Source organism: Coffea arabica, chromosome 2e (assembly GCF_036785885.1).
Source record: "Coffea arabica cultivar ET-39 chromosome 2e, Coffea Arabica ET-39 HiFi, whole genome shotgun sequence".
Taxonomy (NCBI): Eukaryota; Viridiplantae; Streptophyta; class Magnoliopsida; order Gentianales; family Rubiaceae; genus Coffea; species Coffea arabica.
Genome location: NC_092313.1, coordinates 9,891,016 through 9,916,912, shown reverse-complemented (window position 1 = coordinate 9,916,912; position 25,897 = coordinate 9,891,016). Strand labels below are relative to the sequence as shown.

General features: G+C 35.0%; 4 protein-coding genes across 4 annotated transcripts; all 4 read left to right on the top strand.

The window, feature by feature from the left end:
• Window positions 1–207: 207 nt before the first annotated feature.
• LOC113725839 (pectinesterase-like) lies at window positions 208–2,688 on the top strand. The gene is made up of 2 exons (XM_072078837.1): window positions 208–1,245; window positions 1,847–2,688. The coding sequence occupies exons 1-2, from the start codon at window positions 291–293 to the stop codon at window positions 2,536–2,538; spliced, it is 1,647 nt and encodes a 548-aa protein (XP_071934938.1). The 5' UTR covers window positions 208–290; the 3' UTR covers window positions 2,539–2,688.
• A 4,581-nt stretch (window positions 2,689–7,269) lies between these two features.
• On the top strand, window positions 7,270–10,486 carry LOC113725838 (uncharacterized). Its single transcript, XM_072078836.1, has 5 exons — window positions 7,270–7,886; window positions 8,152–8,312; window positions 8,447–8,544; window positions 8,705–8,789; window positions 9,807–10,486. The coding sequence occupies exons 1-5, from the start codon at window positions 7,744–7,746 to the stop codon at window positions 10,031–10,033; spliced, it is 714 nt and encodes a 237-aa protein (XP_071934937.1). The 5' UTR covers window positions 7,270–7,743; the 3' UTR covers window positions 10,034–10,486.
• Window positions 10,487–10,633: 147 nt separating this feature from the next.
• Window positions 10,634–13,987, top strand: LOC113730825 (COBRA-like protein 10). Its single transcript, XM_027255771.2, has 2 exons — window positions 10,634–12,104; window positions 12,183–13,987. The coding sequence occupies exons 1-2, from the start codon at window positions 11,549–11,551 to the stop codon at window positions 13,583–13,585; spliced, it is 1,959 nt and encodes a 652-aa protein (XP_027111572.1). The 5' UTR covers window positions 10,634–11,548; the 3' UTR covers window positions 13,586–13,987.
• A 667-nt stretch (window positions 13,988–14,654) lies between these two features.
• On the top strand, window positions 14,655–15,236 carry LOC113723862 (uncharacterized). The gene has a single exon (XM_072077361.1). The coding sequence runs from the start codon at window positions 14,655–14,657 to the stop codon at window positions 15,234–15,236; it is 582 nt and encodes a 193-aa protein (XP_071933462.1).
• Window positions 15,237–25,897: the final 10,661 nt, after the last annotated feature.

Genomic DNA, 25,897 nt, shown 5'->3' with positions numbered 1-25,897 from the left:
TACCACTCAGCTAGGCACTTGGATTAAATTATAGTCCACCACTGAATCACGACGTTGTTAAAATATAAATCATGTCTTTGGCTTTTAAGACCATCTGAATATCTGATGATGACTAAGGACTGCAGAAGACTACTATTATATATATGTATATGTATCAACAGCTAAACGTATATGTCACATGTATACCTTGAGCCAAGACATTCATTTAACCCTTCTTTTGTTTTCTATTTAAGGACTTGGTTGGAGAAGAGAGTTTCATCACACACACTGACCGCACTTGGTAGCTAGTCATGGCAAACACTCACCAACCTTTGCTAGACATTCCCAAGAAAAGATCTGGTTTCAAAGTTCTTTATGTAGTTTTATCCTTAGCAGCTATCTTAGGCGCAATTTCTATAGTTTCTGTTACAATTCTCAGTCGCAGCCAGACTTCAACTTCTTCCCTGAGAGGAGGACACCTCTGCAGCCATGCTCATGATCAATCTTCCTGCTTGCAAGCGGTGTCTGAGGTAGCTTCATCTGGGCAATCCAGTGACGTTGACCTACTTCAGATGATCTTAGCAAAATCATCAGCGCAGATACAGGAAACTATCAAGTTGACTGACAATATCAACCGTCGGATCAATGATCAAAGGGAGCAAGCTGCTCTAGCAGATTGCTTGGAGTTGATGGACATGTCTGTGGACAGATTGATGGACTCCATGGTTGCTCTGGGAAGCCAAACGGCCCAATCCCAATCCGATGCTCATTCGTGGCTTAGTAGCGTTCTCACGAACCACGTTACTTGCCTGGATGGGCTCAATGGGCGGACCCGTTCTGTAGTGGAACCCATGATGAAAGACTTGATTTTGAAAGCAAGAACTTCCCTGGCCATGGTGGCTGCAATTGCACCACCAAAGGAAGAGATGATTGAACAACCGCTCAATGGAGACCTGCCCTCGTGGGTCACCAGTAAGGATAGAAGGCTTTTAGAAGCTTTGCCCAAGGACATTAAGGCTAATTCTGTGGTGGCAAAGGATGGTAGTGGAAATTACAAGACCGTCCAAGAAGCTGTTAATGCAGCCCCAAATAATGCCCAAAGCCGATATGTCATTCATGTGAAAGCAGGGACTTACAAGGAAAAAGTTGATATTGGGAAGAACAAGAAGAATCTAATGCTGGTTGGTGATGGCATGGATAAAACCATTATCACAGGCAGCTTGAACGTTGTGGATGGATCAACCACCTTTAACTCTGCAACTGTTGGTAAACATATCTACATTCTACCACCCCTTTTTTGCATTGAATTTTCTTAGTCTATCTATATTCTATTGTTATGGAAAACACACACATAAAAAAGCTAAGAAGTCCCTCCAATATTACCTCCTAAAATTGATCCAAATGACATTAAGGTCCAATGAAAATTGAGGATTATCAAATAGATTTATGAAAATTACCTATTTAAACTCAAAGTTTAAGGTGACTTGCTTTCTATTGCACATCTTGCCTAGCCTTTTTTTTTAATATAAAATGACTCAGCAAATCAATGAGGGTGAGAAAACTTTTTTTACGATAGTGCATATAGTGCATTTAAATTTGAAATCTAAAATTTACTTATGCATCATTCATCTAATCGTAATAGTATATACGGTGGTAATGCATATAAAATATACTCGTAAAGAAAAAGGTGGCCTTACAGATTGATTCACCAGAAGCCCACTTAAACGGCCTGACACCATGATACTGGGCTCTTTCAATGGGCCTGTGCATTGTCGAAGGCACATACCGAGATACTGGACATACAGTATTTTAGAAGAACCTGGTCCAAGATTCTCATAACTTTTCTTGTTTTGAATACCATTTGCAGCTGCCGTTGCCGATGGATTCATAGCTCAAGATCTAGGGTTCCAAAACACTGCTGGGCCACAGAAACACCAGGCCGTTGCACTTCGCGTTGGAGCTGACAAGTCGGTCATAAATCGCTGCAAGATAGATGCATTCCAAGATACACTCTACACCCACAGCCTCCGCCAATTCTTCAGAGATTGCTACATCACAGGAACGGTGGACTTCATCTTCGGCGATGCTGCAGTGGTCTTCCAAAACTCCAAACTTGCCGCTCGAAAGCCCATGAGTAATCAACAAAATATGGTAACGGCCCAAGGTCGGGTTGACCCGAATTCGAACACCGGGACTTCAATCCAGAATTGTGATATAATCCCAAGCTCGGATCTTGCGCCCGTAAAGGGATCAATAAAAACTTACTTGGGCCGTCCATGGAAAGAGTACTCGAGGACTGTTGTAATGCAATCAAATATTGACAACCATATTGTTCCAGAGGGCTGGTCAGTTTGGAGTGGTGACTTTGCTTTGAAGACTTTGTACTATGGCGAATACCAAAATAGAGGCCCAGGCGCTGGGACTAGCGGCAGGGTCAAGTGGCCTGGTTATCATGTGATCACCAGTGCAGCTGAGGCAAGCAAATTCACGGTGGCCCAGCTCATTCAAGGTGGCCAATGGTTGAAGAATACCGGAGTGGCCTACACGGAGGGGCTCTGATTACACTAATTGCCCTCTTCAATCAATTCCACTGTTTTGTTGAAGTTGTACTGAGAAATGCTTGGTTTGCACTGGTTTTTTTTTTTTTTTTTTGAGTGGGTGAGAGGTTTTGAACCTAGACATTGTTACTTATAATTTCTCCCGCTTTATCATCCAACCTAACCCTTTTCCTTGCTTGGTTTGCACTGTATTATTCAGCTATGATGCATAAATAAAACAATAATTGTTGGGTTTGGTTTTATCCCACCAACAGTTTCATTCGTTGGGTTTGGATTTTATCTCACCAACAATTTTATTTGTTAGGCTTGGATTTTATTCCACAAATCCGTTAGGTTTTATTAGTTATTTGGATTTGGGTTATATTCCATCGATCAATTTAATTTCAAAATAATTTTTCCATTTCTAAATTTGAACACACGCGTTAGTTTCATCTATTTCAATTTTGTTTAAGAATTCACTTTAAAGTTAGTTTCATCTATTTCAATTTTGTTTAAGAATTCACTTTAAAATAAGAAGGTTTGTGGGATAAAATTCAAGTCCAACAAAAGTAAACGGTTGATGGGATCCAACAATAATAATTCCCGTTAGATATGGAGCTATTCAAATCAACCAAAAATTTCTTCACAAATTCGATTGGTGTGATTTCTGAAACGAATTTGTTTGGTAGAAAGCTTATAATATGCTGTTACAACTTTTCCTTCATTACTTTTCTTTCCAAGGGGCCGGAGGGGTCCTGCTAGTTTTATTAGTAATCTTTTAGCAATCACATAAAAGATGAGACAATGGTCGACACATTTGTCTTTTGTTCTAAAGTAAATCCATGTGCGCCTTGAAGACAACAAAAGTAACTTTAATTTGTTGAACTTTGCCTTCCAAAGGTGGTGGTTAAACTGAACCTTTAAGCTTTGCACATTTCACTTAATTCACAAAAAAAAAAAAAAGAGGAGCAACAAGAAATGGATCACATTGCCTTTTTTTTCCCCTCTTTTTCTTTTTGGAAGGAAAAGCTTGTCTAGCTATATAATGGAAATTCAAACTCGGATTCCTACAAAAAATTGCAGCGACATTCTGTACTTTGGAATATAACACAATCCTAGCCGTCATTCGCCATTCTGTCAACTATTAGGATCCCGGTTTATTTGTTGCAGGCACAGCTATTGAATAAGAATAGCTATTTCTAGTACTCGTCAAATTAATTTAATAAACGCGCTATAAGAAAAATTAGTTGTTGCTAAAAAATATATATATATATTTGACTTTTGAATTTATAAATGTAAGTATTGCAAGTTGGCTGTACTGTTCTAATTGTAAATGACGTATTAATTAGTCAAGCATTACTGCAGAACTTGAAGGACTGGCGGTAGTTGTCCCATCAAATCTTCTCCACTCCGATTTGTGAGGACGGAAACATATAGTTTATGTTTTGTTTGCGGGAGAAATGCAATTTTGATCCTCAATATTTAGCAACTAGCCACTTAGTGTGAGTTTTCCCCTTTCCTACAATTTTCCTAGTGACCGGTTTCTTTTATCTTAGAATATTCTCGTGGGAATTATCATTTAGTTTCTTTATTAGGTCTAAGAGTTTTTTTAAATTTATATGTTAGATCTGAAATTTCTTACATGATTTTATCAAATGTAGCATCGACTTTGAACTTAAACTAGTTGGATAGCAGATGTGATGGTATTGACATATACGCATGTTCATTGGCACAACTATATTTAGTCCTTAAAGTTTCGACAAAAACAACTATAGTTCTCCATGTTTCCAATTTAAAGCAGAATCAGAACAATTATAAATTTTCTTGATTATTGATGAAATCAGTCAAGTGTAATAACGTGTTCATTAAATTGCATTTAAAGAAAACAAAATAGCAGTTAATTTTGAATAATTAGAATAATTTAAGTGATAGCATGTGAATAACTAATTTTAAAAAAAATTGTTAAAAAAATGGAAAAACTGGGTGTTAGGATTTTTTGTCTAGTGACAATGTAGATAGAATGAAAATGAGTTTTAAATCAACAAATTAGGTGCTCCAATTGGTTTTAATTTTGTAATTTAGCATTTTTTCCATTTTAATCACTAATACGTTAGCACGTCAAATTATTAGTTCTTAATCTTGTTATTTAAAGTTTAGTTGCTATTTTACTCTTCCAATTCTAAAATCAATTTAACAGACACATGATTGAACGTGACTAAATTCTATCGATAATTGAAAAAATTCTTTAAATATCCTAAATTTGCTTTAAATTGAATATATTGGGAACCAAATTTATTCTTGTCAAAACTTAAAAATTAGGTACTAAATATTAGAAACCAAATTTATATTTTAAAAAAACTTTAGGAACTAAAATCAAATAGCTATTAAATATTGAGAACTAAAACTGCATTTTTTCCTAATTTGCTAGAATTGAAATATCGTTTGTATGATATTTTATCATGGAAAACACTGTTTGATAATCCAATTCATCATTTAAAATTAATGGATTCAGATCTTAACATATTCAAACCGTTTGATAACCAAAAATTGAACATCCGAATTAACTAAGTGGTACTGAATTTTCTAGGCAAAACTTACTCCCAAAATTAAGTGATAAACTATTCATTTATCATTGAATGTGATATGCACTTAAATGTATTAGATTTAATACTTAACAATTCAATAATTTACTGGATTCACATCTCAGATTTCAGATTTTTATACATTAGTTTTATCAAATGCAACCGAAGAAGCCTTGTTAATCATATGGTATCCGTATTTGAAGGAATATTTGTAGATGCCCTTTTATCGTTGTTACCAGCAGCTGTCTGAAAGTGACCAACACAGTTCCGTACGAGGCAATAGGAAATTTCTGCTTCCAGCCTCATCATCAAACGTGTTTCCAACAATGAACAAAAAATCTCAGTATTTTATACCAAAAGTTTTAGGTGGGATATCCAAAGGAATCTACATGAGTTGCAACTTGCTTGACACAGTGGAATTATAATAACAATAATAGTATTCTGAGAATGATTGTAAAGGAACAACAAAAAAGATTTACTAGACACTTGATCAAAAAAAAAAAAAAAAGATTTAGTAGACAAAGTAATGGCATTGCTAGACAAACAAATCTCTGTAGCAAAAAGATTTACTATAAAGCAACAAGAAGAAGAACATTTATCCATGTGGATTATGACTCGGCAAATTCAGGACAGCTAGGATTGCAGGAAAAAAAAAAAGAATATCCTTTTTCTAGTTGCATATTGGGTCTTTGACTTTTTATTTAATTTTTTCAAATAATGAAACACTTCATAATTATAAGACTTATAGGGAATGAAACTAAAATATCCTGATTATTAATTAGCTACCTAGCTTCAGGTACATGAACACTGAAATTAATTATCAGCCAGTACATGAATGAAGCTCAAACCCTCTACTCAAGAATAATTTAGAACCAGAATTATGGCATCAGTAATTAAATAAAAAGTTCCACGCCCATAAAAAAAAAAAAGACTAATTCTTACAAATCCCAAATTGTAATAAGTCACTAACTTTTCATAATGTCCTGTATTTAAGTTTTTTTTTAATAATATGAGTGCGAGAGTTTGAACTCATGACATTTTATTTATATTCCCCGTCCCTTGTAGTTAAGTTTGAAATTAAGTGACTGTGTAAAAAATGCCATGACTATAATTCGAAACTCAATTGTCATCATCCACTGAAACTATTTCTTATTATTAATCAAATCCCATGACAAATCATTTCTACAGTCTTTGTTTGAGCGAAAAATTTGTAAACATCATTTTTTGTGATTACTCACCAAGAAAAAACAAGAGAAATGAATGAACAAAAAAAAAAAAAAGAAAATCCTCGAATGCTTATTTTCCCTAGAAAGGGGAAAATAAAAAAAGAAGAATGTAGCGGTCCTCTGGCATTAAAACCCTTTTGTAAAAAAAAAAAATCTTGGCAACAAAGGGAAATAACATAGAATTGATGACTATGTTGATTCATCATGTATGAGTCATGATAAAGGCTTTAAAAATCTTTAAATGCTTGTTTTTCCGTCCTAATTTCTATCCCTCAATGATCTGACATGATGCCCGTTTTTTAAGAGATCCATTGGTCCTAACTCCTAACTGAGACAGGCAGGAAAGAAAAGGACCTTAGCCTAATGACCCCGAGATTTACACCAACCAGCAAGGCACCATTTACACTACGCCATCTATCCTCACCAACCAAAACCAAAAATCCAAATGTCCCTATATCTTCGCATTTACATGGAATACTACAAAGACCATTTTTTCTTTGCTATCTAAAAATTACGTTTCATTTTTATTTTTTTTAAGCATGATAGAAGTGAATTTAAGGAGTGGAAGGAAGGAAACGGGATTTGATATTAGAATCTTTAAGTTCTGAGGCCTCAATTTTAACTACTAAATCAAGATTTCATCGATTATCTAAAACTTGCGCTGTGTATGAAGAGCTTGTCTCGTGAACATCAAAACTTGTAAATCATGTGAACTGAGCCCCGCATCCAAAAAAATGCTTATGACTAAGCATGAATTACTCCTACTTTCTAGAATCTGCAAATTCAGTACTAGTAATATCTTTTCACATTTGATACACAGTAAATTACTTGGAGTTGAAGATTTATGTCTTTGTGTTTGACTGAAGGTTTATTCTTTTTTCGTTGAACAAAGCATCATTCAATCGTTATGAAATTTCATAATTCAATGACGATGTAGTTTGCTTTTCTTAGGCATAAAAACATTGGTACTCTGTTGGTTGAATGCCAGCCTAACTTACGTCCATGCCCTTAAAAGAGTGCTCCCTCAAATCACACCTTCTTTTGAGAACTTTTCGTGGTTGTCCACCTCTTGTTCTCATTCTCTCTTCCCTCAATTTGTCTTTCTCCCTCTTCTTCTTCTTCATATCTCCCCTCTTCTCTCTTCTCTCTCTTCCTTCTCTTTCTCTCTCTGTTAAGACATCTTCAAATCTACCAAAACAATCTGCCATTGAAGCAAACTAACCACCTTATCCTCGCAACACCACATTTTCCAAGAACCGACAATCTCTAGCCAAACGCCTTACACTTGCACCTTTACACAAGAATTTCCCACATTTGCAAGTTTGGCTCTTGATACTCTGTACATTGATTTACTACATTACCTTGAAGAACTTCAATTGCTATATCTTAATTCTCATCCCATTTGGTAGTCTTGCATGCATGCTAATTGCTATAATTGCATGCATATATGTACATTTTGTGTTGAAGGGAGATGGGGACTGTAGAAGGAAGAAGGGGAAGAGAATCAGCTTCTCTTTTGAGCCTCCTTTCTCCCCTTACCGTATCAAACCTTTTCTAAAAAGGTATTGCATTTCTTGCATGTCCCTTTTTGCTATAGTATTAATTTCCTCATTCTTTTTCCTGTTTATTTTATCTGTCACGAAGAATTGTAATTGAAGGGCCACATCCCACATGCATATTTATCTCAAAGCAATGGAAAGATTCCTATCCCAACATTGAGGCAAATCTCATGTGCACCTTCTTTGATACTCAAGAGCTTTAAAACATTGAAAAAGGGGTGATAATGTTGCAGTTGGATATTCTCTAATGTGTTTGCTTTTGAAACAGGCAAAGGAACAAGTTCTACACATTGTTGTGGTTCTTCCACCTCTTTCGTGTCTTAGATCCTACCAGAGGACTGCTAAATTCGACCTGTACAGCTTTCTTTATGGGAACCAAAATGAAGGGGATCTGTAAGGGATTCAATAAATACATATCTCAAATGTTTGGTAAGGGCATTCATTCATCCTTCTCCATCTTATCATTTCTAGGATCAATTATATATACATATTTAAAAAAAATTTGGGTCTGTGGTTGTCTTATTCATTTTGAGCTTCGAGGTGAAAGTGGGTTTTTCTTGTAGTTGTAAAGGAACGTGAGATGGAGATTGGATATCCGACAGATGTTAAGCATGTGGCACACATCGGATGGGACGGCCCTTCTGGTAGCGCACCAAGTTGGGTATGCATTAGTCCACACCTTTGTGTGTTTCCTTAACCACCCCATTGATCATGATATTAAATGCTATGACTGTCTGCTACATGTCTTGGATTCTCATGAAATCTAATTTTTGTCTTTTGAATTTTTTTTTTTTTTTTGTGGTTTTCTGTCTGAAATTCAGATGAATGAATTCAAGACGGGGCCTGATTTTACAGCAACTTCGATTGGAAATTCTGGTGCTGCTCTTTCTCCGTGGTCATCACAAGGTTTGGCTCTGAAAATTTGAGCATTACGTTTCTGAATTACGTTTCTTGTATTTCCTAGATGGTTTCCACTTGCATTCAGACAGATAGTGGTTACTCGGAGTTAGGTGTGCGAGATTTGGTATCTTAGTATGCTGGAAAACAATTGAGATTTCGGAATAACTAATTCATTTGTCATGTAGCAAATCTGCAAATAGCACTTGATGAGACAAGGGTAAAGAAATTAATGATGTGTCAACGTGTTGAAGAAGTGATTGAAAATTGATTGGTTTGTCCTGTGTACTGTTGCCTAGTAGGAGATTACCTGGACGATGGGAAAAGATTCTTTGCCTGAAAAGAGGAAAGTTTGGCACATCTGTCACGAGAGAAGTTTTAGAACAGCAAAATCTGTCAGCCATTGGGCCTAGAAAAGGACAGTGGTGCTGGTGCATTGGTTGATCCTAATCCTCAATTTTTCCCTGTATTTTGACTGTAAGGTTTGACTCAATATGATATCACAATTCCTCAAGTCAAGTTGAATTACAGTGGTAAAGAAAGTAAACAACAATGTCCATAAGTAGAGGTCACAGAAAATTGCAAATCATTTCAATCTTGGTTCCAATTACGGTTCAGAAATTCGAGCTAATCCGTCTTCATTTGTGGGAGACGTATTCAGACCTTCGTGTTCCGATAATCCTGTTCGAAGACCATATTAAATTTTAGTGTTGCATGCGGCGTTACTCCAACAGTTTGTGTTTAGGCTGACTATTTTGGCAAAAAGAATCCTGTTAAAAGCTGACTACTTCAAGCTTCTATCTTCATATCTAAGCTGAGAGTGAAAATTGGTTTCTGCAGGGTTGTAGTGAGAGTGAAGCGTAGACAGTAGATTTTATTTATCAAAGTATGTTTCTTACCATCTTGGATAATTGAAGTATGACTAGAATGTGGTTCTATGATGTTCTTGATTTGGTTGGCTCATCTCTCTCTTTTTGCACCTTCTTATTTGTATCTCCCAGCACTTCTTGACAAACTTTTTAACAGATTTTGGAGAATCCATGGGGCATCGATCGACATCTGAAATGTACAAGGACATACCATCTACAGATCTTCCCAATATACCCAAGGCAAAGCAGAAGAGAAAGAAATCTAAGTCAACTTCGTCTCCCAGGTCCAATTCTTCTTCCTCATCAAGGGGTTCTCGGGCAGCTAAATCAAAGACTAAGTTTGTGGAAGGCAATGCTAAACCAGCAAATATAGAAGTAGCCTAATTTTCCAGGGATGCTAAAAGGGATAACGAAAATTTGGATGTGCTTATATTCTTCAAGTTCCTCTTTCCAAGTCGGGAATTTTTTGGTCAGCACAAGAGCCAGAAAGAGGGGGCCCAAAAAGGCTAATACAAGCTAATGTTACTCTAGTGTAGAAAGGTGCATTGCATTTGTGATCATGGTAAATACGGAGCAAAAAGACATGGGAGGGGACTTGAGCAATGCAATGCCTTGTGAGACAGAGAGGTATACCTAATATTGAATTGGGAGACTAATTTGGGAAAATCAATTTCTTCTTTCCTTTTTACCTTTTGTATTTCTTGCCTCTTTATAAGAACACCATGAAGAGGGGCCTTGTAAACAGTTGGACTCTTTTAGTGTGCTCTCGAAAACTTGGTCCTAATGTGATTTAACGTAAAGTCAGGATGCTTGTGTGCTGACTTAAGCTTAACACCATTCATATCTGTTCCTGCTAATCTGCTGGGAATTGACTATGCATTTATTCCTTTTTTTTGGTGTCTTTTCTGCTAGTACTCTTGAAAATGGCCTCGTATTGGAAAAATTTGAATGTTTATACAAGTGAATCAGAATCATCTTTGCATTGAGGAACATCTTTCTTGAGATCTTGATCTACATCCAATGCTCACGGGTTGGTATGTGCTCATCAGGCTGAAAATGTGGAACCAGATGCTGATTTTATTACAGGGGTTTGCCAGTTCCTTGTAAATTAGCTATGGTGAAAGTTCAGCCAATCTTTTATCAATTAATTCAAGTAACAACCCAACCAATTATAATTCTTGAAGTGGATAAAAATGAAACTATAACTGAATAACCTAGATGGCCAAGTGCCCCTTGTACGAAACTCAGATCCTTTATAGCATTTTTTTTAATGCTGGTGAAGAAGTTAATAGGGCAAGAATGTGATCGAATAAAAAAAAAAAATTCTGCACGAATTCATGTGCTTCATTCTTGTATTCTTCATTTTTGTATTTGCACAATTTTGTCTCACTCAATCCGAATTGAGCAAAGAAAATCATTCAAGATTGTCCCCAGATGTCAATTTCCAATCTGCTAGCTCTCCAAGGAGTCCATGGTAATGCTGGTGAAAGCAAACTTAAACTCGAGGGGAAGAAATAGAACCACAAATGGTGAAAAAATATCCATACTTTTGCAAAGGGTATTGTTGCCACTTTGGAAGTAACAGAAACACAAGACTTGAAATACTGTTGGTAGTTTTCCCCCACCAAGGCGCCATATGTGTCGCTGACAAATAGGAGGAAGTTTCACCTGATTTGGTCTTTTCTCTGAATTCAGCACCTTGATCCCACATCTCACCAGGACCTTTTTTTGCTTTCATTTTTTTCGGTTTTTCCCAATCCTCCTGTCAAAAACTCTCTTCACCTTTACCATGAATTGTTACAGTTTTCTGTAACATGAGAATTCTTGCTCTAGAGCACTATTACTAACTTACCATGCTGCTCATCATCCAGTATAAGTTTCTAGTAAAGCACTGATGAAATGATCTCTAATATGCCAATACTTTTTTCGGTTTTGTTTTGTGCTTTCACAATTTATGTTAGTAAAGCACAAGATTTTGCCAGTCAAGATAATCCATCTGCTGTGCCTCCCCCGGAAGCAGAGAATTGTAATGGGATTTTTCTGTCCTACACATTTGTCTCGAGGACAAAAGAGTATCCCCATTTAAAGAACGCCACTGCACAGCCATGGGCGTTCAAGTCTACTGCCGCAATCTTGAATGCAGGAATGAATGTGCTCAAGAATTGGAAAATGTTCATTGGGTTCCAAAACCAAGAGATTTTAGTCTCTGCGAGTAATGCAGTTCTAGTAGGTGGAGATGAATTTCCAGCTCCTGTTGGTAATGGAACTTACCTGGCTGGCTACCCACAAACAGATTTGGAAACATCTATCAACACTGCCGGTGATCTTACCAAAATTCAGGCGCAAATTGAGCTATCTGGTACTCAATTTGGGATCAGGCCTCCAGGATATCCTATGCCTAAGACAATAAAGCTCGTTAATCATGGATTCAGATGCCCTGCACCAATTCGACGCGGTTAGTACTTAGTTAACTTTATATTTTACATCTTCCCCATATTCTCAAATTTTCTTTTGTGTATGTTTTCCGTAACAGCAAGAGCAATGCACATGTGCTGTGCAATAGATCCAAAATTGGAGGCCAAAAATTTGACGACAAAATATTTTCCACGACAGAAAGGTGATCTCTCGATCTCTTACGATGTTATCCAAGCTTACCAGACTAATTACCTTGCTCAGGTGACTATTGAGAACAATAATCCATTGGGACGTCTTGACAACTGGAACTTGACATGGGAGTGGATGAGAGGAGAGTTCATATACACAATGAGAGGAGCATATACTCGCAAAAAAGATGCGACGGACTGCATTTATGGTGCTGCAGCACAGTACTACAATGACTTAGATTTTTCTAAAGTCATGAGTTGTGAAAAGAGTCCGATCATCGGTGATCTGCCTCAGGATAGAAAAACTGATCAAGAAATTGGGAACTTGCCACACTGCTGCAGAAATGGTAGTCTGCTGCCTACCATCATGAATGCATCCGATGCAATATCAGTATTTCAGATGCAGGTCTATAAGATTTCACCAGATTTGAACAGAACAGCTCTGTATCCTCCTCAAAAGTGGAGGATTTTAGGGGAGCTTAATCCGCACTATAAATGTGGACAGCCATTAAGAGTAGATGATACAGAATTTCCTGATCCTAGCGGACTTCAGGCCGTCAGCACAGCAGTTGCCAGCTGGCAAATTGTCTGCAATATCACCAAGCCTAAGAATCGAGAGTCTCAATGCTGTGCTTCGTATTCTGCATACTACTATGACTCCATCATACCGTGCAATACATGTGCTTGTGGATGTGGTAGCTCGGAAAAGTGCAGCAAAAATGTACCGGCATTGCTTCTTCCTCCAGAAGCCCTTCTTATTCCGTTTTTAAACAGAACCGAGAAGGCTGTACATTGGGCAAGACTCAAGAAGCAACATATCCCAACTCCATTGCCTTGTGGTGACAACTGCGGGGTTAGTGTAAACTGGCACATCGCGACCAACTATAGGACTGGCTGGACTGCCCGTATCACGTTATTTAATTGGAAAGAAGTCAGCTTCAAGGACTGGTTTGTTGCAGTTGAACTGAAGAAAGCAGGCCCTGGTTTTCAAAATGCCTACTCCTTTAATGGAACACTGCTTGAAGAAGTCAACAACACCATTTTCATGACAGGAAAACCAGGATTGGACTATTTGATGGGAGAGACAAATGGAACACATCCTGAAACAGATCCAAAAATACCAGGGAAGCAACAGTCTGTCATCTCATTCACTAAAAAGCACTTACGAGGCATTGACATTGTAAAAGGCGATGGGTTCCCTTCAAGATTGCTCTTCAATGGAGAAGAGTGTACACTACCAACAAATCTCCCAACGGCAGATGGAAGACAATATCCTGCAGATTTAGTTTTAATAATCTGTCTAACGCTGATGTGCATATTGTTGACAAAGTGAATGAAGTTCACTCAAGTTCAAACACTACCTGATGAGGCGCCTCACATCACAACTAGAAATTCATTGCACAGTTTGGCAAAATGGGTACATTTTTGACCCTTAGAAACTCAGCTCTGCTTCATTAGTTTAGTTGCTCTAATCCAGGCCAAAATCACCAGAACACGTGAGAGATTTCACTCAGTTCAAGATTAGTGCACAAGGTAAGGTAGGCCATATAATATCCTACTTTGTTTTGGGACGCAAGTTTGCTGCTGTGAAATCATGCCCCTTGTCTTACAGTAAAAGAAATGCATGTCTACAAATCCTCATTCCCTTGGAAGTTGAAACCTAAAGGGAAAAAAAAGGAGTTAATGTTACATGCATTGCCGAAGTGTCGTGAGTTGTCATATGTTGATTTTCTAAGATCTCTTGTAGGCATTACAGATACACTAACAAGTTTTCCTTTCATGATACTTGAGCTTTTCTGATGTTAGAATAAGATACCACACAAAATGTCTTATATAGTTCACTTGATTATACTCATGGTAAAACTTAGAATAAGACACAATTAAAATTGTTGTATACAGATCACTTGCTTGTACTGATGTGGGTTGCGGTCGTTAATTTCTCCAAAAACTGGGAAACAAGCAAAAAGGAAAACCCAGATATAACATCTTTAGATTTCATTGTTCAATCCGTGGAGGAGGATACATATAGCCGTGTTCAGTCAATCCTCCTAAATGCTAGCTGACAAGATGAAAAGTTCTTCTTGATAGAAACAAGAATTGTTTTACTTTGACAATTTGTCATTAACCTGTCAAGTGGTCCATTCTATGCTTTAATCTCCATGACAATCAGCCAAGACACAAAGAAGATACTCAAATTCCAAAAAGTTATTTTAATTAAAATCACCTTTGAAACTATCACCATTGTCAACCTTTTCTGTAATCAGCAGCAGACACATTACCAAATGGTCTAACATTAATGAAACAATCAATCCAGGAAACCAACGATCTTGTCATCATAAACTGCTGAATAAATTTCTGAATCTCCTAATCATCAGCGTCCAAGCAGTCATAACTCATCAAAAATGTGTGGCACAGGCAAGCCTCCAAGAGGTCTAAAAATATGCTGTGGTATCACTACAGTTCTTCTGATCACTGTAATAGTGGTTGGCTTGGTCTTATTTCTTACAGTCCTCAAGCCCAGAAAACCAAAAATCACAACTCAATCTGTCACCCTGGATTCTATCAAATGGGTAGTAATACCTGTGTTCCACCTCAATATTACCCTAGGCATAGTGGTTATAGTTGATAATCCCAACTATGGAAGCTTTAAGTATGACAACAGCACAGTTTTTGTGACCTATAGAGGCATTCCTGCGGCTCAAGCACCAATTCAACAAGACACAATTCCCGCTAGAGCAAAGCATGACGTTGGCACAACTGTTGTGGTTGTAGTGGATAATTTCTCCTCAAATCCTTATTTCTTGGTGGATCTTACTTCTGGCAGCTTAAACTTCAGTTCAACAACTTCCTTGCATGGTAAAGCAACGGTGCTCAAAATCTTGAAAATCAAGACAACCACTTTTACCACTTGTGACATCTCTGTAAATGTGCAGGCTCAGAATGCATCTTCTGTCTGTCATTCAGAGGCTAAGTATAAACTCTAAATTACTGTAGCTCTCATTTTCTCCCCTTATTCAATAAATCATTTAGCTTAGCTTTTGGGATGTCAAATTTGACAATAAGACTTGAAATGATTGTATAAGCAGGTTAATACTGAAGAAATTCAAACAGTAATTTTTTTTCTGGGTTGATTAGTCTCGTAGTTAATTGCTATTTTGTGTTGTCATTCTTTAAAAGTGCTCCACATGAGCACCTTCTTGGGCAAATTAGCAGTAGATGATGGAATAGTTTTTAAACACTAATATTATTTGTGATTTACAAAGTCAAACACCTCCTAAAAAATCTATAAACAATTAGAGGGATTTGAGAAGATTTCAAATCTGTCGTTAAATCTCTCAATCCAAAAGAAGACTGAAGACTTCAAGCATGAAGAATTAATTAGAGGGAAGTTGGCCATTAATTAGAAGAAAAATTTAATTATTCATATAACAAATCCTTGGTTATGTACAATATCTATACTATACATAAAGGGAAAGGTGGAAGTTTAGAGTAAAATAATTACCTATAACTATTTTTAACCGTAAAGTAACCATTATTTGATGAGAAAAAAAGGTTCAAATATTACCATTTGTTTTAGTAATTAAAATTTTATATAAAATTAACTTGTAAAAAAGATTTTTTGAATTGCAGACGCATCGCGTACAGCTTTAGCACTAGTCTTAATTATTTAACCATTGTAAGAGCAAAAACAAAAAATTTAAGTGTCTGTAGTGGATTACAGGCTTTATTGGGCGAGGCACTTCTCCAATGATCAATGAAAACGTGGGTATTGTGGCTTAAAAAGTTCGTTTACGAACTTCACAGGAAAGTTAAAATTGGGCAATTCTTCGCATCACCATATTGTTGCCCCACTTTACCCTACAGAAAACCGTTCAATCGCAAAATCTTCAATTCAAGGGCCCAAGGTCCAGGAAACGGAATTGTAGGCTCATAGCAGAAAGCCTGATCCAGACATTGGAAGTTTTTGTCCCAAAAAAAAAAAAAAATACAAACATTGGAAGTAGTTCTACAAACTTTTTTTTAAGGATTATTATTACTTTACCTCGTTAAACTGTATTATTACTATAAATTTACTCTTTAACATTATCTTTTAATCACTTCACTCCCATAGGTAATTCAACTAAGCATTTTAACAACTTTTGGACAAAAAATATCCTTTTATTTTATAGCATTACTACATTGTTATTATTACTTTATTCTTTTAAATTATAGTGATCCAATCACTTTACTTCCTAACATTATTTTTTAGTCATTTTACCCCATTGCTAACCTAACCAATATCTTCAAAAATTTTTAAATGTATTGACACTTTTATATATATATATATTTAAAAATAGAAAAGTTGGAATGGTTATTTTTCCTTTTTTTTACTCTAAGAGTTCCAATAAAAATGAAAAGGTTTTTTCAAATTTCTTTTTTTACACTTATTAATACTAGGAAAAGAAAAATAAATAGGAGAGAAGGAGACAGATAATTCTATTTTACAAAAAAAAAAAAAGAAAATAAAGAAGAATATAATATTATCGTATCATTTTAATGTCGTCAGCATTACGATTAGAATTGGGTGATAAAAAGAAAAGTAAATTAATTTTATAAAATTGAATTCTAGTTTGTTTTTATTTTTTAAAAAAAAGAATTGAGCTCTCTCTCTCTCTCTCCCTCTCCCTCCTTCTCTACCTTTCTATTTTTCTTAATACTAATAAGATTGTCAAAAAGAAAGAGATTAATGCTCTAACTTTTTTTCCCGATATTAAAAAAGAGAAGAGAGACTCTAAATTTTATATCGTTTTTATTATATAAAGAGGAGGGTACTTTTTTCTAGTTTTTTAACTTGTTAAGTTGATTTAATGGTGGGATAAATTGCCTAAAAAATAACTCTATGAGTAAATTGATAATAGGATATGGAGGTAAAGTAATAATAATTTTAAGAGTTAAACATATCTTTTTACTTAAATTAAAAAATTTTGTTAAATTTGACGGTTGGTCTTAGAAGTAAAGTGATTAAAAAGTAATGTTAAGGGAAAAATTGATAGTGTCACCAAACATTAAGGGAGTAAAATAATAATAACCTTTTTTTTTAATTCAAGACCTCACACACTAATGATTCCTCTTTCCTTACCTTCCAAACCAACCCTCCCCTAATTACAAACTTCAACCTGGCACTTCTTGACATAATTTTTGTTCAAATATTAGAGACGTTAGCTAGCTAGGTGACCATGAAGTGTCTAGTTTACTTTACTTTTAAATCCTCCTCTTTTCCTTTGTTACGCTGACAATACAGGTATTACACCTCAGAGAAATAATGACAAGAGTTAATTCTATGACAAATAATAAAGAGTATTTTTTTAATACAGAGTATGCTATATTTATTAGTGAAAAATATTATATTACGTAAGCGTGTTTGGTTGAAATAAATTCAACATTTTGTTGGTATAAGTAGATAAGTATTTCTATGCAATCTTTTTTTTTCTTTTAATAACTATTGAAAACCCCATGCTGAATTTTAAAAAACCATGATAATTGTTGTGCAATAAGCAATCAATATGACAATAATCATCCTGTTAAAAGCAAGAGATGGAAGTGCAAAACATAAAAAAAAAAAAAAAAAAAAAAGCCTAACAATGTTTTCCCGCGTCCAACGATTGAAAATGACACTTTGTCCAGTATAATGAAGAACATTAAAGACCAATCGGTCGAATATAACAAAAATATGGATCCCTGCAAACTTAAACCAGTCCTATTACAAGAATCGATCATCATTCCATTTTCGGAAAGTAATTAAGAAGTCTTCTTATAAATTTGGCCATCTGTTCCTCACAGCATTTCTCAGAACTCCCACAAATTGGAACCATGACAACTTTCATCGACAACTGAAGATCCCATTTGACTTTGACAAGTGCCATGAGCCAAAAGCCTGCAATTAAGTTTGCTGTTCAAGTGTACATCTCAGTTGATAAATAATTCTAAATAGAACAAGAACTCACCTTCTTTTCATGCGGAAAATTTCTTGTAAAACTTTTTTAGTACAAAATCAGCTATCTTAAATTGACCCAAAAAAAAAAAATGTACTAGATCTACACATGCAGGTACCGGCTAAAGAAAAAAACACACGCTCATATACTATGAAATTGGTACTAATTTCAAAGCTGGATAAACATACTTAGAAGTGAAAAAAAATTTGTAAAAAAAAAGGAATGTCGGACCAAAGATATACATATATTTGAAACTTCCAACATGGTTATCCGAGATGGTCATATTTTCTTGAAAATGACTTTCCCAAACTAATTTTTTTTTTTTTAAAAAAAAACCATTTTACAGTTGTTATAATAATTCACAACAATTGTCTTCTTTTTGTTTTTCTTGGGCTTCGTTGGTCAAGTTTATACGTAATTTAGAAAACTTCAATTGCAATTCCTCTTATATTGACTAAACTTATTGTCAAGCTCCTTAGAAAGGAAATAGTACGATCCCACCATGATCAACACTTTGACATCAACCAGTCACCAACCATCCTCAATTCTTTGTGTCCCTTGTTCTTTCAAAACTGAGAGATATCTTATGCACATTTACTGAGGGATGAGGAAACTTTCCATCTGTTTCGCAATGTGATCAATCAGTAATAATAGCCGATCGCAAATATATATAATCCGCAAGGGACACGACATTGTAACGGTTTAGCTAAATTAAGTACACAGCACGCATCATCCTGTATGAAGTTCAAATAAACCAACTTTGGTTTCCATTTACTCCTTAGGCTTGAGCTTAATAGTTGGAACACTCTTTAACAGTTATTTTCTCATATTATGAGAACAACATGCTAGCCCAAAAAAAAAAAGAAAGAAAAAAGAAGAGAGAGAAAGAAAGAGAGACTGGGATGAGTAATCAGACAGAGAAACCATATAAGAATTTCCTTATGGACTTATATTTGCTTTTTTTTCAGAAATTTAGAAATAAGTAGTTAAACCTAACTCCCAAGTTAACCTCAAAAGCCACGGTGGTAACTCATGAGGCCAACTTAGGGACTTATCTACCCAATCCCCAAACCCCCTTAAATCGATGTGGGACTACGGGAAAGTTGGACTTATATTTGTTACACTACAAAAGATAGGGCATTCAATGATGATAACACTATTCAGTGATGACTTTTGAGGTCGGATGAGCCATTTTTTTCCTTTTTGGAAATTGTTTTAAAATATTATCTAAATGTACAAGTTCATAATATCAACATGTTTAATTCTAACCATCTTTTTATCTTCAATACATTGGGCTTGTTATTCTATGTGTACTACCACATAATGTAAAGGATTACATTGACATCAAATCATACATGAATGAAATTTATCTCCGGTGGGAAGCACGATTGTTAAGAAGTCAAGATATGTTTGCTTAGTTTTGCCATCAGAGTGTGACTGCTATATGCTGTCTTTGCTAGTGATTTCACTGGTTTTAAGACGTACAATCGAGCTTCACCAAGAAGATGGATTAAGCCGATAATTTTCAAGGTGCAAGCAACCATCGATTGACAATATGGAAAATTTGACACCCACATCATTTAACTTAAGTACACACGTTAAAGCAAGCAAGAAAACAGTGACAATTTTGGATTAGTAGGGTGTAGGCCAGAGGAGGAAAAAAAAAAAGAAGAAGAAGAAAGTTTACAAGATAATATGAATTTTGTTTGCAAGTTGTCAATGCCTTTCTCTGTCTGCAAGAGAGAGAGAGAGGCAAAGAGAGATGAGTTAAGGGGAAGGGGAAGCTGTGGATGTATGTATATATATACATGGCAAGTTATCTTCCACACATTTCTGTGGTCAGTCCGATCATCTCCTTTCCGGGGCGAGGTGGAGGCTGCGAACTGCAATGCTTAGCATTATGGACCCTATTGATTGTGCAATTATTTGACACCGGTGCACTTAATTTGTGAACCCTGAACCTTAATTATTCTGCTTTAATTTGAAAAGTTCTGCCGCAATTAATTAGTAGTGCATGATCTGTTAACCTTTTAATACGCCCCTAAGATTCCAAAGAATATGATTGACAATGACGGCAAATCCTTCACCGTCAACTTATACATCAACTTAATCGTAAAGACATGCAAAGCTTAAAGTTAATTATTTCCCATTCATGCCAGGAAAACTAGGCCTTAAAAACTCCATCTTTTTAGTTCGGTAACTCTTTCGGCAAGAACTTGAATCATTGCTCCAGTCCGGGCCTCACTGACTGAAGCTGATGATATGGTCAATTGCTGACGCTAGTGGTGAAGTTAGACCGTGCGGGCAGGGGATGGCTGCCAATTTATAGATGCTTTGTAGTTGAGTTAAAAGACCTATCCACGATGCTAGTGGTGAAGTCAGAAGTCAAAACCTTAAGGGCAAGGGACGGTTGTCAGTTTATAGATATTCGTACTAAAGTTTAAAGACACATCCACAATACGGGTGATAGTATATTTATTACCTATTCTTTCACTATTTGTTTATGGCTTATTCTGATCATACTGTTTAAGTTCAAAAAGGTTGAATATTTTTTATCAAAAAGCAATAATTTCTATGTGCAATTTAGAATAAACAAGATATATATTTTTTTAATATGGAGAAAGAACTTTATAAAATCAAAAGGGATATGTAGATAGAGAAATGGACTTTTTAAAATTCAAGGGGATAATGTAGCTAGGGAAGAAGGTTTTACAAAATTATTGGGGAAGGGGGTGGGGTGGAAGAGGGGCAGATACGAGGCAAAACTAAAAATATGGCAAAGTTTGAAGTCTATTAAATAATTTTTTAAAACTTGAGGGAAAATTGTCCCCAAAGTATACAGGCCCTTGGCTAAGGCTAGTTTTGGTTCACAAATTAATACAAACTTGAGCTGTACGTAAGCTAGTCAAGATTTACCTTAGCATACAATTTAAATCGCGAATTTTTTTTTAAAAGTTTATTATAGCATGGGGGTGTGTTAGCAATTTAGAATTTTTCCTGTTATATCATACATATATTTTTAAACAATTTTTAAAATTATCTTTTATCTAACATTCTTCAAACATAAAAATTGTTATATTTTTGTCGTAGCAACTTTTCCAAATAATTGTCAATCCAAATGTGGGTAGTCGAATTACAAGTGATTTGAATGTACAAGCCTAAATCTAAATGGAGGCAAATCTAATATGTCACTTGAAAATAACCCATAACGCCAAAAGGATTAAAAAAACATGATGCTAACTGCTAAACATCATGGGAAGAAAAAGAGATTAGAAGAGCGTCAAAGCAGGCAAGAAAGTAGTAAAAATTATTTTGTTCATTCACTCATAACGTACCAAGATTCGTCAAATGTAGACCACAAAAAAATCATAGGCGAGGATAAAAATACAGCCAACTCTAGAAAGAAAACGTTAGAAGATACCAACAAAAGATATTATTATACCTTTAAAGCATTTAGTTGTACTTATTAGCCAACTCTATTGGACCTAAAAGAAAAAATAGAGAGTATTATAATCCTTTTGATTGACTTGGCTAGTCTATCGTTGTTCCGGTTGACGGTAGCACGTAAGTAGCTATTGTAGTTCAAAACTTTTCTATTTTGACATCCACCGTTTTCTTGCAAATAATAATTAGGAACTAAATTAAGTTTTTCTGGGGGGGGGGGGGGGGGATTACAATCCATATGTAATTGATGAAAATTTTATATCAGTGCGAAACAACTGCATACCTTTTTTTCGCTTCCTCATTTTAGTATTTTAAGTAGTACCTCTTAAATTCGTTTTAACTCCCTGCCGCTTAATACGCTGGGAATAAGGTAAAAGTTTATTCATAAAGCATTAGAATGCAGCTTTTGGGCTAATCATAACTATATTCAATTTTCGTGCTTCAATTCACTATTTACTATTTTGATATCACTACTTCATTTCGTGAGATTAAAAAAAATTAGTCCCTCAAGTTGTGGACCAGTTTCACTTAAATTGGTCCTATATGTTTTAGCTGTAATATTTTGACTATATGAAAATTCAGCCAGAAAAAGTAATAAACTCAGAAATTTCCTTTGATTTTTTCTTTTTTTTTAAAAATAAAATAAAATTTCCTTTAATTTGTGTAGGCCAAATCAAGTACTTGAACTTCTCAGTTCTGCAATAAACTCAGAAGTCTTATTGCTGCAATAAAAAGGCTTTGCACTTGTGGGTTCCATCGGCACTACAGTAGTACAGTTGACCAATTAAACACTCCTTAAACTTTATCTAATGCAAAAGAAGGGAAGGAGTGCCTGAATTTTTTTTTTTTTTTTTTGAGAATTGCTAATATAATTTCCCATAATATGATGTTCTAAAAAAAATCTGTTGTTCGATCCGAACAGAATTTAGCCTCAGGAATTACTACGGAAGCGTATTAATAATCAAGGAAACTTATAAAATTAACTTAAATTAAAAAATTGGTCCAGTTTGCAAATTTCCCATGATTAGGACTCAGGAGACAAAGAAAAAGATAGTTAAGCTGACAAGAGGGTCTATGCAGGGTCTCCAGCCATATCCCATGAGAAGACCGAGCGGTAATAATAACTACAACGTCAAAATTGGCTTCTAAGCTTCTTAACTTTAATGCTTATTTGGAGCTCGTATATGCAGTGACGTTTTATGAAAATTTTTCACTTTTTTGGGTCTGCGAAGGAAGAAAGTCAATATATAATAGCACCGAAAAACTCTTCAATATAATTGAAAGGTTTTAATTACCATAATTAAATCATTTTATTTAACAATTTCTCTTCCTATCACTAAATGTAGCATTATAAGGGTGCCTAACTGATGATAAATTGCGAGAAATTCCAGTTTTCATTTGATAGATTGGTGCAAATTGTAGGACTAACTACAATTTACGAAGAATTAATTAAGGAGTTGCTATATAAAAAAATACCTTTGTTTTTGAGTTTTAAGAGTATGCTTGGCTTAATAAAGATAAAGAACACAAGAGTATCATAAATTCATATACAGCCTAGTCAGTATTGTTGATGCGTGGATGGTAGAATATGTTTATAGGACTGGAGACTGCACGACATGAATGTCCTGCAATATATGTTTCTTGGCAAGAGAACAGTAATTACAGAACTACATACATATATCATAAAGTTATGGAGCTTTAAATTTTCCATAGTCATCACATTTAACACATACCGTAGTTTTAATTCCTACTGCACCTTAATACGTCGTCCTGCCAAAAATTAATAATTGTGATTGAATTCTCTCAACAGGTATCGCAACTGCCATGGAAGATCAACTGTTGCAGCTCTCAGCTACGTACCTCTTCCTTGAGCAGTCCTCTTCTATCTACCTCTCTTCTCTCTATTTTTTCTCATCTTTTGAAAAGCCTTTCCTCAAGGGTTTCCCTCCCATAAATTTCATTTCATTTCATTTTATTTTTTTAATAAAGTCTTTCCTATGTTTTTTTTAATGAGAGTTTTCTATTTCTCCTAAGATTTCTAGCGAGATTTGTTCTTCTAGGAATCCCTATGGAGATTTTTGTGTTTTTTTTTTCTTATTTTATTGTAATATCTAAATTTATTTTAGATCTTTTTGGACCTTGGATCTATTTCAATAGATCTCATCATCATTATTGGAGGTTAAAACCATTTATTAGCTGATCAAGTGATTGCAACATACACATAGAAGGGAGCTCTGCAATGATTTATTTATTATAAAGTAATTTTTAAAAATTCTTGCATTTTCATAAGTTTTCAAATCTATTATATTTGTTAAATTATAGATCTATAATTTTTAGTGCATATTTAACTTGCCATTAGAACAGTGATGTAAATAAAATTATGTTGGACAATTTTCAACAATCTATTAATGAAATGTACTTTTTATTAAAAAAAAAAAACTATGAAAGCTATGTGTTGGGATCCTTACTATACATACTATTGAGCAATAGTCAAGCTTCTTGCAATTGATTCAAAGATCTTCTTTTCATATATATACATATACACGCACTCAAACCCCTCTTACAATAGGAACAACTACTACATCCATTTAGCCTTTGTGTACTCGTTATTTCTTTTCAATTTCAGAATTTTGAGAATTTATTGCATTACCTAATTAACACTGTTGGGGAACATTTTTTTCATGTTCTTCAATATTGCATATGTCCTTTTCTATAAAGGATTTTTGGGCACTCATTAATATATATACCTCAAATTTACTTACATGCTAATAATTAATACAATCTCTTGCATTTATATACTTTCTCTATTTAATCTTACCTATCTTTCCTTATAATTACTTACTTTTACTAATTAATCTCATATTTTAAAAAATATGACACTTGAAATATATCTTAACATGTGTCCATCAGACACCCAGACCCTTTTATAAATTATATACCGATTTCTTTATTTTATTTATTTGTCCCAGAGAGCGTGATGCATATAGTTTCTTTTTTTTTTTTTCTCCTCCTTATTTGGGAAACAATTCTTCTTTCTGCGGAAGAGAAATGGCAAAAAGCGCGTATGGATCCGTGTTTGTTTGCGCAAGGATCCTTATCATATGCTGGATGATAACGAATCTCCATGCCATCAATACAAAGCGATTGCATTTAATACGAAATTAAGGGAAAAATCATGAAGGAATTTCTTCATTTGTTAATTAACCACATTTAATTGCTGTATATTTTTCAATTTAGAAGTTTTAATTGGCACCACCACATTCATCTGGCACAGCCTACCTGAAACATATACTTTACGCATTAACCATAATATTTCCCGACAGCAAAAAATCAGGAAAAAAGTTTACTTTAGATTAGATGAACATACATTTTCGTGTATCTATCTATTGTCATGCACAAATACCGTCCTACGAGGTTAAAGATGGATAATCTCATGAATTAGGTAATGGAGGTCGGAGATTCATCATCTCGGATATATATTGTTCAATGTTTCTATTTATTGACGATCAAAATACTACTAATACAAAAAATTAATACGGATGCGTGTGTATCTACGTAGATGAACACCAACCCATAAAAAAATGTGGTGTATTTGCTGCATCATGGCAATCAATGGGATTTGTATGTACGAAACAATTTTGATTAAAAATTATTGAGACTAAAACACATTTCTTAGGATATAATGGATTATTGCACTTCAATGGAGCCTCAGTAATCACCCTTTTTCAGTACAAGGCTAGTATTTTTAGGATCGTCAATCATTAGAAATAGAAAAATTTCTGTATACGCTGCACTATAATAGTTTGTGAATAATTCTGGGTGAAAATTTTAGTTTAGCCATTTTACTTCTTCCACATCAATCTAACCTGTGTTAGCAACTAGCTGGCTAGAAGTAGAGCTTACCCGGCCTCATGTTTTTTTAAAAAAAAAAATCTTTTTTTCTTTGCATAAAATGAGGTTTTTTTCATTTTTTTTTGTCTGTCTCCATGAGATCATGATTCCCAGGTCCACCCTGTAAATTCATGGAAACACTGGAGCAAAAGCTGTTAACATCTTTATTCATCCATCGCATTCACACATAGAGCATTTTTAGCAATAAATACAGCTTGCCCCAATAGGCGCTCTTTCTTTCAAATTTGCCGAGTCAATATTGGAGTTAATGTAATACTGTCAATTTGTCATTACGCACTAAAAAAAGAGTAACAAAATAAGTCATGAAAGCCAACAGA

Bases quoted from the DNA above. Each gene is read 5' to 3' on its own strand.
- LOC113725839 (XM_072078837.1), top strand. From the start codon at position 291: ATGGCAAACACTCACCAACCTTTGCTAGACATTCCCAAGAAAAGATCT. The intron at 1,246-1,846 runs GTAAACATATCT...TACCATTTGCAG, and splicing joins CTTTAACTCTGCAACTGTTG to CTGCCGTTGCCGATGGATTC.
- LOC113725838 (XM_072078836.1), top strand. From the start codon at position 7,744: ATGCTAATTGCTATAATTGCATGCATATATGTACATTTTGTGTTGAAG. The intron at 8,313-8,446 runs GTAAGGGCATTC...TTTTTCTTGTAG, and splicing joins ATACATATCTCAAATGTTTG to TTGTAAAGGAACGTGAGATG. The intron at 8,545-8,704 runs GTATGCATTAGT...TCTGAAATTCAG, and splicing joins CTGGTAGCGCACCAAGTTGG to ATGAATGAATTCAAGACGGG.
- LOC113730825 (XM_027255771.2), top strand. From the start codon at position 11,549: ATGATCTCTAATATGCCAATACTTTTTTCGGTTTTGTTTTGTGCTTTC. The intron at 12,105-12,182 runs GTTAGTACTTAG...TTTCCGTAACAG, and splicing joins CCCTGCACCAATTCGACGCG to CAAGAGCAATGCACATGTGC.
- LOC113723862 (XM_072077361.1), top strand. From the start codon at position 14,655: ATGTGTGGCACAGGCAAGCCTCCAAGAGGTCTAAAAATATGCTGTGGT.